Raw genomic sequence first — 12,070 nt, 5'->3', positions numbered from 1 at the left:
AGGCCTTGTGCCTATAATAGAAAGAATTATTATTACTTATTTTACTTCTTAGAGCTCTCAGTCTTATTTGCTCTCTGGCTGATTCTGTGAGAGCAGATAGCAACCTGTTGTCAGAGGTGTCACAGGGTCTCTTTCCGCAAATTATCAGCTTTGGTACCTGAATGTTAACTTATCGTGGAAGACACTCAACACCCAAGCACCAATCTCAAAATCCTAGCTGTCCCCAATTATTATTTTCTTCCCACAACTAAGTCTTTTCTAGTATTTAAACAAGGTTGGGAAGAGAAATACAGTTCAATATATCAACCCTAATTCTTGATCTGTACTAATTTTACTAACAAAAAACATGGTAAAAATTACTACAATTTTAAGGTCCAGCATCAACCATTAATTGGCTTATTAGTAATAATAATTAATATTTATTCAATAGTGATTAATACTTAACTAATAATAATAATTATTACTATTTATTATGATAACTGTAATTATTGATATATAACAACTCCATTTATGGTTCAAATAAATCTAAGCACCCCAGTAAATTACAAGTATCATCAATATTTGTAATAACACTGATAATTTCTTATGAAGTCATGATAAAAAATAAGTGAGAGAAATGCTATGTTATGGCATTCATGTACTGCCCAAAGATATTACTGATTTGAGAAATGTGGATCCAGTTGAAAAACTAAATTTGGTGAAGGTTCCATGAATTGTAGTGCCATGTACTGCCCACTGATAATAATTAGATACACAAATACAGACATAATCAGTTGAATTCAAATATTACAACTAGTGCTTCAGATATAAACCCTAGTAGTCTGAATTGTATGAAACAACTCTAGTAGGACTTGAACTTATATACAGATATGAAATAATATCTTGAGTAAAACTAAAGTTATCCACTCCAATGCTCTCATTTCTTTACTACCACACCCCACCCCACACTCATCAAAATAATGATTTCTCTTGGGTCAATTACAATGCCAAATTTTAGCCAGGGAGGAAGCATTGTCAATTAAAAACCCTTTTGTTACCATATTTCTATAAAAAAAAATACTGCTGGCTTTTTTTTTTTTAATTAATTTTGAAAAAAATGAAGTATTTAGTAAAATAACTGTTGTCATTAATTAAGCTGGTGTTTGGAACATAAATTAACATGAAATTTTGATGAAAGGTTTTAATTTAAATCACTTTAAATTAACCAAATTTTATCATAATTATTTTTCCTAATGACTTCAGGGAGATGAAAGTCAGATGCTGAACCCAGAAACAAGAAAAATAAATAGGAAAACTACAAGAAAATATTTGGATCTGCACTCAACACTCTGTCATCTGTAACTGTGCCCAAGGAAAGTATTTCTTTTAACTCATCACAAAATCAAATTTTGGTGTTTTTGTTATTTTTTTATAGGGATGAGATCATTGAGTATATTACTGATGCTTATTTTATCCAAATTCAAAAGAATAAAAAGCAAAGATGACTCCAGCATATATTGTAATGCATTTAGTCCAGGGCTGTACTGTCTTGACCATCCTGCCATTCTCTGACTACAAAAATAACAAATGGGAAAAGAAAAAACCTATACTGAGACACCACTAACAAGGATCTTGGTATGGTTTTTCTCTCCCGGCCTTCCTGTCTCACATGATTACAACTTTAAACTATAGAAATGCTACATGTGGTGTAAAGGGGATGGGGGTGATATGACAGAAAGACAGATAGATAGATAGATAGAAAGTAGATAGATAGATAGATAGATAGATAGATAGATAGAGAGATAGATAGATAGATAGATAGATAGATAGATAGAAAGTAGATAGATAGATAGATAGATAGAGAGATAGATAGATAGAGAGATAGAGAGATAGATAGATATTTTGATATGCAGATAGAAAGACAGACAGATAGATAGATATTTTGATATGCAGATAGACAGACAGACAGACAGACAGACAGACAGACAGACAGATAGATAGACAGGCAGACAGACAGTTAGATAGATAGACAGGCAGACAGACAGTTAGATAGATAGATAGACAGACAGACAGATAGATAGATAATTGAATATACATAGAGAGAGGGGGGCAGGGAAGAGGGGGCGGAGAGGGGAGGTAGATAGCAAGATAGGAAACAAGAGAAATAAAATTTAAATCATATCTGAGCCTTTTCTTCTCTTTTTTCACCTGACAAAATTCATGTTCTTTCTATAGAAGGTAACATAACTTAATTGGAGCATAAACAATAGAGCATTATAAAAAGTGGATAGAGAGGAAAATCTAGAGTGAGAGGGAGAGAGAGAGAGAGAGAGAATGAAAGAGAAATATCAACACTATAAAGGACTTAAGTTCTCTGAAAGTATATTATACATGCGTGTGTGTGTATGAATATATGAGAGCTTACCTGTAATCTGATGAGCTGGTCTGGGAGCCCATCGATCTCCAGGATATTCCCCATCACTTATTATGTGAGAGATGACCAAAGATGAATAATCAAAGACATCCACAAGTGAGAAGAGTGAAAGTAGAAAACCCTAGGGGCCACCACTAACAACAATAACAACAACAACAGAAGTGGCAGCTAATAACCCCCAAACCCCTCCGACGGTGGTGTTCGCGGTGAAATCAAACTTTGCCACACACCTCAGCACACCTTATCAAGTCGATCAGCTTAACTCCACAACAGTAACAAGTCTCCGACAACATAGATGCTTACACATGACTGTCTTTCGCTGTTGCTGCTGCAGCCGTTGCTGCCGCTGTTGTAGCTGCTGCGCCTGCTGCCGCTGTTGTAGCTGCTGCGCCTGCTGCCGCTGTTGTAGCTGCTGCGCCTGCTGCTGCTACTGATGTGGCTGCTGCAATTGCTGTTGATGCTAATTTTGATGTTGTTGAAGAACTATCAACAGGAGCTACAGAAGTGGCGGTTGCAAACTCGCAGTATGACTGATACATTAGCATCCACAAGGTTACTACTGCTAGGCAAAAAAAAAAAAAGTACAGATGTCTCTCTCGCAACTCTTTATTGATCCACTACCTACTTCCCCTGCCACACCCCTCGTTTTCTCTCCTTGTCACTAATACTACTAAAACTACTGTTGTTGTTTATGTTGATGCTGCTGCTACTAATACTATTGCTGCTGTTGTTGTTGTTGTTGTTGCTCGTAAAAATTGCTACTACAGCCACTGGCCTTCCTTCCCTCTCCTAAAAAATCATATCCAGCTTAGTTTACTCTCCACAAGATTTACTGATAACAGCCAGTTTTGGGACAAAACAAAACAAAACACTGAATGTTTAAAACTTAACGTTCTATTGACAATCTAAAATGAGTTTGTCGGCTTCCACACCCACCTGGTGGTGTTGAAAATTATCTAGGAAAGGGGATGTTATAATCATTTTTCTAAAAGGTACAGTTCCTCTTTCTTATCTTATCTTAGACATACAACAAACAGGTGACTGGCACCAACTAAAGATATCAGCTGAATTACAAATCCACCTAACCACTACTTACATAACTGGGAGCTGAGGATCCTAATGAGAGAGTCATTGCTTGATTTCTCAATCTGCTAAAAATAGCAACCAAATAAACCCTCAAACTATACATATTATCATTAACCTCATCTTCATTTTAATGTGCACTTTTCTATGGCTCTCGTGAGACAGACAGATTTTCTGCAGCTGGACGCCCTTCTGGTTGCCAACACTCACCTGTTCCCAACTGAAGTAATATTTCCCCATGGCCAGATATGTTTTTCATGGGAGACTGAAGACAAAGGCCATGGTTGCATGATAATGATACCTGTTTACAACTGTCACATAATGTAAAGACAAGGAGACACCAACTCCCACACACGTACAATGGACTCCTTTCATTTTCCATCTTCCAAATCTGCTCACAAGGATTTGGTTGGTCTGGAACTAAAGTAGAAGTTACCTGCCCAAGGGGCCAAACAGTAAGACTAAACCCAAGACTACTTGGTTGAGAAGCAAACCTCTAATCACACAGCCACACCTGCACCTTAAAACACACTAAAGTAATCCTGGATGTAATATGACCTCCACACAGCAAAGACTGGCCTTCCTCTTCAGACCCAGAAAATACTTTAGCCCTAAACAACTGCTACAAATACTAGTGAGATCCACAACTGAGTAGTGCTCTTACATCTGGGATGGCGCTGCTACATATTAAGAAATCATAGAAGATAAGCTTAAGAAAGGTTAGCCAATTGATTAACATGAAGCTGATACTCCAACCTCTTATCCACAGACATGCTGCCTCTTCTCTGTCTTTTTTACTTCTACAAGAATGGCTTTTGTTTCTCTGAGCTCACTGGTCTCATGCCATCTCAACTCAGGTACTTCTCCCAACTCATCTTTCTTCATTTTGTTACCTCTTTACCATCAATTCCCTATTCCACACTAACCCCTATGCCCAGTTTTTACTCCTCAGGATGTCAACTGTCTGAAATTCCCTCCCTGTCTATGCTTATCATTTTTTTACATCCTGCAGTTGTTGACTTTTAACAGGAACATTACCAAAGTAGATATTGTCCTTCTCAGGGGGCACGAGAAGACTATGGTGGACACAATCCCTTCCTTCAGATTTATCCAACGAAATATCTTTTTAAGATATATATAAAAGGACTGAATCATTAAGGTTGAAATATCTGTAATCATGGTTCTGCTTTATAAGGACTACAACAGTTGGGGCAAAACAACCACTGTAGAATCTAATTTGTTTTTATTTTGTTTATTAAGGAGAAAATACTGACTCTTAATTGTTTTTCATTATTTTCTATGTAAAATGTAAGTTAAATATTCTATTCGGATTTTTCTGAATTGACGGGCACCACTTGTTTTCTTAACGAAACACTTTCAAACTTGGGATACTGGTAGAATGTATAAATGAAAAGTGGTGTCCGTCAATTCAGAAAGATCCTTCTATTCTGTAGCGTATTATTATTGTTGTTGTTGCTAGCATGCTGAACAAAATATGTAGCAGCATTTTTCCTGACTTTACATTCTGAGTTCAAATGCCATTGGGGCTGACTTTGCTTTTCACCCTTTCAGGGTCAATAAAATAAGTACCAGTTGTGACTGAGGTCAATGTAATTAACTTGCCCCCTCCTCCAAAATTTCAGGTCTCATGTCTATAGCAGAAAATTATTATTATTACTATTATTATTATTATTATTATTATTATTATTATTATTAAATAGCAAGCTTGCGGAAGTGTTAGCATGCCAGACAGTGGCATTTTTTCTGGCTTTACACTGAATTCAAATTCCACCAAAATCAACTTTCCTTTTCATCCATTCAGGGTTGAAAAAATAAGTACCAGTTGAACGCTCAGGTTGATGTAATTGACCTACCGCCTACCTTAAAATTCTAGGACTTGTTGCCTATAACAATAAGTTTATTTTTTATATATTTTTTTTTAAACAAACTTGCACATTTTCTACATGAACTGTGTACTGCAATATAAAGTTTCATTCATATCATGTTATAATTGCTCTCTCTCTCTCCCTTCCTCACACACACTTTAATAATATACACAAGTTTCTCTTTCTTTCTATGTAACTCTCTAAGTTATTCTCTCATTCTCTACAGCTATTAATTCATGCATACCTTTCTAATTCCTCTCTTATTCCATCAATCTCTTCCTCTTTTCCACTCCTCAGTATATTTGACTGCCTGTCTCACTTGCTGTTAACTGATCTCTCTCTCTCTCTCTCTCTTTTTGTCTCATTCATTCTCTCTCTTCCCTACCTATAATTTATCTATCTATTTTATCTCCATAATACTTTCTTGTTTTGACCTCTTCCAGCAGGGTCATTACCTTCTCTTTCCAGCATCTGAGGTAGAAAACATACACACACAAAAAAAAAAGAAAATCTCAGCAACATGACTTGGTAATTTATATACATATATACACACATGTATATATTCATGCTATCATATATATATATATATATATATATATATATATATATATATATATATATATATGCATACATACATATCTACATATAAACGCCAGCCTTTGACTTTTTCGATCCAAGGAATTTTTTAACCAAATACATGCTAATATTTATAGCTTTATCTGCTTCCCAAAAAGGTATATTCATACTCACACACACACACACACATATGCAAACATATTTGTGTGCTTGTATGTATACACACACATATGTATACATATATTAACAAACGCACATATACACATTTGTGTACATAAATTTATACCCACACGCACTCATATATCAATATTTCTTATCAAATTTATGCACTATTAAATCATTCTATTTATACAATATATTTCTACATCTATTCTAAATATCATTTATACAACAAAAACAGAAAATGAAATAACAATGCTACACACATATGCATACGCATACAATCTTGGTACATTAAAAATAAATACCATACCTATCTGTAATTGCCTATTAACATCTCATATAGCTTGAGGATTGGCATTAACAGAAAATATGTATATTGATGTAAACAGACAGAAATCTTGTTAGCAAAGGAAATAAAATGAGTGAGTAAAAGTTGGAGAAAATGCCTCTCTGCTACCCATCCAATGATAATAACTCATAAATAGAGGAATAAAAATAAAGGAAAAAAGATGAGAGAATTCCAAAGAGACATTCTAAAGAAAAATGGTGAGGAGGAAGACAGCAGTAAGTAGAAAGAAGAGCAGGAAGAATGCGTTAGTTTATTGGTTTATTATCATCATAGAATCTCTTTTACTGCAATCTTGAAATGCCATTAAGTCTTTAGAATTATCCTCTGGTGTGTTAGAAGCAGCTCCGTGTTTTCATACAGTTAGAAAATATAGAAAACAACAACAATATCAATAAATAGTAATCCTTTCTATCACAGACACAAGGCCTGAAATTCTAGGGGAGGGGATAAGTCAGTTATATTGACCCCCAGTGTTTCACTGGTACTTAATTTATCGAACCCAAAAGAACATAATAATAATAATAATAATAATAATAATAATAATAATAATAATAATAATAATAATAATACTTTCTGGTATAGACACAAGGCCTGGAATTTGTGGGGAGGGGGCTAGTCGATTAAATCGACCACAGTACTTGACTGGCTCTTAATTATCAACCCGCAAGGATGAAAGGCAAAGTAGACCTTGGCAGAATTTGAACTCAGAACGTAGTGGCAGGCGAAATACCGTTAAGCATTTTATCCAACATGCTAACAATTCTGCCAGTCCACCGCCTTCTTAATAATAATAACAACAACAATCTACATCACAATATTGGATACTGTACAACGTCTTCTATAATAATAACAACAATAATAATTTCGGCATCAGGCTAACAATTTAAAGGAAGTGTTTTGAACTTGCTATGTAAAGAGCAAGAAAAACACCACAAAGCACTTTTTTTCAATACTCTAATGATTCCACCAATTTACCTACCTTAAAATACTAATAACACTAATAATAATTGTTTCTAATATAGAGACAAAGCCTGAGTTTTGAGGGGATGAGCAAGTCGGTCAACTAAACCAACTTCAGTGCTTGATTGGTACTTTATTTTATCAACCCCAAAGGGACGGTGATGATAATGACAATTATGATTGATTGATGGATCGATGGATGGATGGATAAGTGTGTTCCCCATCACTGCTTGACAACTTGTGTTGGTTAGTTTACATATTTATAACTTAGCAGTTCAGCAAAAGTAACCAACAGAATAAATAGCAGACTTTAAAATAAATATTGCAATTGATTTGCTTGACTCAAGCATTCAAGGCAGTGCTCCAATATGACTGCAGGGTAATGACAAACAAGTAAAAGCTAAAAGATAAACCCACTGCCTTTAGTGATCCATAATAAAAGCCTTCTTCTCACACAGGGCCAGAAATTTGATGAGTAAGTGACATAAGACTGTGTAACAATTAAGTCGTTTTTTTTCGTTCTAGGAAATCACTGCATAAGTGAAATGGATCAGCATCAACTGATATCAACAACAACAACAACAATAACAGCTATGGTAAGAACAACAACAACAAGTAATTAAAAGAAAGTAGAGAATAGAACAAGGAAAACTTTGAAAAACAGAAGATAGAAGAAATCAAAACAGATTAGAAGTTTCCAATCAATGGCAATCAACAGACACACCAAGAATCTCACCATACATAAAACCACACCAGCACACACATACACACCTCAAGAAATACTACATGCAATTAAAACCCACGCAGAGACATATGTTAATAAAGGTTTCCATATAGGCATGTGTGATTATACATATATATATATATATATATATACACACACACATACACATACATACATACACAGATAAATAGATAAGTATGTATTTATATAAAATTTGCAGCTGCACCTACACATAGCCATATAAACTACTCACACATTAGTACACTCCTACACAAATGTGCCCACTCATAGCTATACAAAAATAATTTAGAAGACATTGATTAAGTGTGTTCGTTCAACGAAAAGAAAAGCTTTATTCCAAGTAATAGATGATTTGTTACAAGTCTGGTCTATCATCTAATTGACTTTGAGTTCAAATTTCAACATTAGTACTGCGCACTCTTGGAAAAGGTAGTTAACTCTCATTAGCCCAATCCATTTAGTCGTAGGTACACAGGTACCAAGGTTTGCTGTAAATAATATAATTGATGAATTCATCAGCTTGCAGTGTTGAACATAAATCATCACAACAAGAAGACATGCAATTTCATTAAGTAGTTACAGTATCTACTACAAGTGCTTCCAGAAGCTGTAACTCTAAAAGGATAAGTTATTGAAGATAGAGCTTACATTTAGAATTGTAGGAACAGAGGATGACTGAGTTAACAATATGCTAGGCCAGGGGTTTTCAAACTTTTTGACTTGCGGACCATCTTTATATTTCAGGCTTTACCTTAGGGACCCCCTTATAAACGCTTATGAAATTTATACATAAATATTTGCTTAAAATAACATATATTTTTACATTTATTTATTTAACAGTATTTAACAAATAGGTTTATTGTCAATTAAAAGATTTCGATTAAAAAACATGTATAAAATCAAATTGCCCATAAAAAGTATTTGCTGTCTACGGAACCCCTGTCTTGTCCTTGCGGACCCCCTGTGGTCCGTGGACCACAGTTTGAAAACTCCTGTGCTAGGCAGACATCTAAGAAGTTCCTGGCAAAATCTGATGCAATGACCAACGTACACCACTTAGCAGCCTAGGCTACCTAATTGTTATTTGAATGATTCATTACTGTAAGAATTGATTGTGTTTTAACCCTTTTGTTAACCATATTTCTGCAGAAATGCAGACTCTGTTTCAATTAAGATTCAATATAATGATAAATACAGGAAATCATTGTCAGGATTAAGTCAAATGTTGATGCAAAGTTTTAACTTAGATCACTTTAAAACAGGGAGTTGGCATCACAAAACCAGGGGCAGTATTGGGCAGGTTGGTGTGAAAAAAAGTTAAAACCTGCCAAAGTTAATAAAACTTGCAGAGTTGAGTATAATTCCACTAGCAGGCTTAGACCATAATGGACTAACTAATAGAGAGTAAGTGATGGTGGTGATACATAACCAGCCAGCTCTGAGGAACAGAAACCATTCTTGTAGGAGTACAAAAAGTGGAGAGATAAAGCCTGCTTGAAAATCAGATGGTGTTTTTTTTTTGTTTTTTTTTTAACAACTTTATGTCAGTCAGTCATGTGGTTTCTCTTTGAATGTGTTGTGGTATGGTTGTGTGTGTGTGTGTGTGTGTGCATATATCAACAGCTCACGTGGTATTGCCACCAAGAAATGCAGATTTTCCATCTTTCACATAGATTCTTTTATACACATACATTTGAGCAGGCATATATGGGCTTATATACATGTGTGTGTATCATCATTATCATCATCCTTTAACAAGCATTTTCCATGCAGGCATGAGTTGGAAGACTTGGCAGGAGCTACACAAAGTTCCAAAGTCTATTTTGGCTTGGTTTCTAAAGTCAGATGCCCTTCCTAACACCAACCACTTTGCAGAGTATATTGGGTGCTTTTTACGTGGCACCAGTATCGTGTGTGTGTGTGTGTGTCTGTGTGTATAAATATACATATACATGTGCGAGTGTATGTAAGTATGTACATATGTATGTATGTATGTATAGGTTCAAGGCTCAATGGTTCGACAAGAGGAAAAAAATGCAGTATATACTTATATAGGCTGCTCCTTGGCTAAGAGAGTGAAATGGGTGGTTGGCAAAGAGGAGAGTCGCTTATCACTTACGCCAACACCAGTAATCATTATCATCAAAATCTACATCATGAAGACTATAATCACCAATAGCTGCAGCAGCAGAATCTTTGCCATGATTGTTTTTGTTGGTGCCATCATCATCACTCTTGCTACAATCGCCATCACCATTGTCCTCAAGTTAATAAGAGAGCCTGCACAAAGTCATATGACTTGCTAGAAATAGCAGCCCAGTGTCCTTAAAATCACACTTTACCATCTTAAAAAGAAAAGAGACATTGGACAAGGGAGTCCCTGATAAATATAAGAAGAAGAGATAGTCACAACTGGATCATCTTAAATTGTACGCATCTGATTAATCAGACTGACCATGAGCTAAATCACAACTTCCATCACTACTCTCACCCTAACCCCACCACTACCACCACCATCTGAATCACCATCACAACCACCGCCACCACCATTACCACCACAAGCTCACCACTATCATAAGCCTACAACTACCATCACCACCACGACCACCACTATAATCATTTTTAAAGCACTGTATATATTCTAGACTAAACAAAGTGGGCAAAGTATCTACCCATAATGTAATTTAGTTTCTGTAATTTAGTCTGCTTTCGCTTCACTCTTTAGAATATATATTTATTTACTCCTATTCTCGTGAATACGAGACAGTTCATAGAAGGTAGAGGATACAATAGAAAACAAATCTATCCACTTTCAACCTTTATCACATCAGTCACCATAGTAACAGTGTTCTCTATGTCACAGTTCATTAACCAGTACAATGAAAATTCCAGTGTTCCAAACAGTTGTTTTTATAATTGAATAATCGACCGTTAAGATGGTAATGGGTGTCTGTGACTACCACACACATTGCTGTGACGGTTATTTCTTTCACATTGAGCAATGCTTCTGTAAGTACCATCAGGTCTCAAATTTGTCCAAGAAGTACAAAGAAGATTGCGGGATGTTTTTAACATCTTGTCTTATATTTCTTTCAAAATGAAATTGCTGCAACAAGGAAGGAATTGAAACTGAAGTGGTCACAGAATTAATTTGCCAGTAGCTGTGATTTATAAGAAACTGCATCTGAAGTGTATATTTTATAAATGTTAGGGATGTTGTTTCTGGATTAGTATAAGCCTCTAACTCCAGACACTTTTTTAAAAACAAATTTAATTTACTAAGTAGGAACCTATTTTCTATACCCCTGTACCACTAACAGATATATACTAGAATGTCTTATATCTATACATAGCAAACATCATCTTCAGCATTTAACAACTATTTCTCTATGCTTGCATAGGTCAGACAAAATTTGTTGAAGCAGGTTTTCTACAGCCAGATGCCCTTTTGTTCCAAGCAAGATAATATTTTCCCATAGGTAAACATGTTTCTCATGGAAGACTGTAAACAAACAACATTACTTGTAAGACAATAATGGTTATTTACAACCATCACAATATCTACACAAGGGTACACACAAATATAAGCACATGATGGGCTCCTTTCAAATTTCATCTACCAAGATTTTCTGGGCAGGGAACACTGACGGGGTCGGGGGCGTAGGAATACTTCTAGCGGAGAAATGGGTGGATAAGGTAATCGAGGTCGTTAGAGTAAGTGACAGAGTACTTAAGATCAGACTAGTGCTTCATCATAGATTAGCTACTGTCATCTCAGCCTATGCACCTCAACCGGGGCTACCAGATGGTCTGAAAGACCAATTCTATGACACCCTCTTGCAAACTACCTCGTCGACGAGTGACAGGGACCTTCTCTTTGTGGCTGGAGACTTCAA

At 35.6% G+C, this 12,070-nt stretch overlaps 1 protein-coding gene and 1 long non-coding RNA gene across 3 annotated transcripts in view; both read right to left on the bottom strand.

The window, feature by feature from the left end:
• LOC106880692 (myotubularin-related protein 8) overlaps positions 1-12,070 on the bottom strand; it is a 223,581-nt gene that overhangs the window by 200,455 nt on the left and 11,056 nt on the right. Inside the window, exon 1 of one of the 2 annotated variants that reach the window (XM_014930764.2) lies at positions 2,405-2,765. The exons of the other annotated variant lie outside the window; for it this stretch is intronic. Within the exon in view, the coding sequence (XP_014786250.1) occupies positions 2,405-2,458 (54 nt within the window). The 5' untranslated portion in view covers positions 2,459-2,765. Of the gene's footprint in view, positions 1-2,404; positions 2,766-12,070 lie in introns of those variants that run through there. 2 annotated transcript variants of the gene reach the window in all.
• On the bottom strand, positions 8,474-12,064 carry LOC128249294 (uncharacterized). Its single transcript, XR_008265393.1, has 2 exons — positions 10,348-12,064; positions 8,474-8,662 (listed from the first exon to the last, which is right to left on the bottom strand). It is a non-coding gene; the product is annotated as an uncharacterized LOC128249294 (long non-coding RNA).

This window comes from Octopus bimaculoides, chromosome 13 (assembly GCF_001194135.2).
Source record: "Octopus bimaculoides isolate UCB-OBI-ISO-001 chromosome 13, ASM119413v2, whole genome shotgun sequence".
Lineage (NCBI taxonomy): Eukaryota > Metazoa > Mollusca > Cephalopoda > Octopoda > Octopodidae > Octopus > Octopus bimaculoides.
Note: the sequence above shows the minus strand (reverse complement) of the source record. Positions and strands in the feature narration are given on the sequence as shown.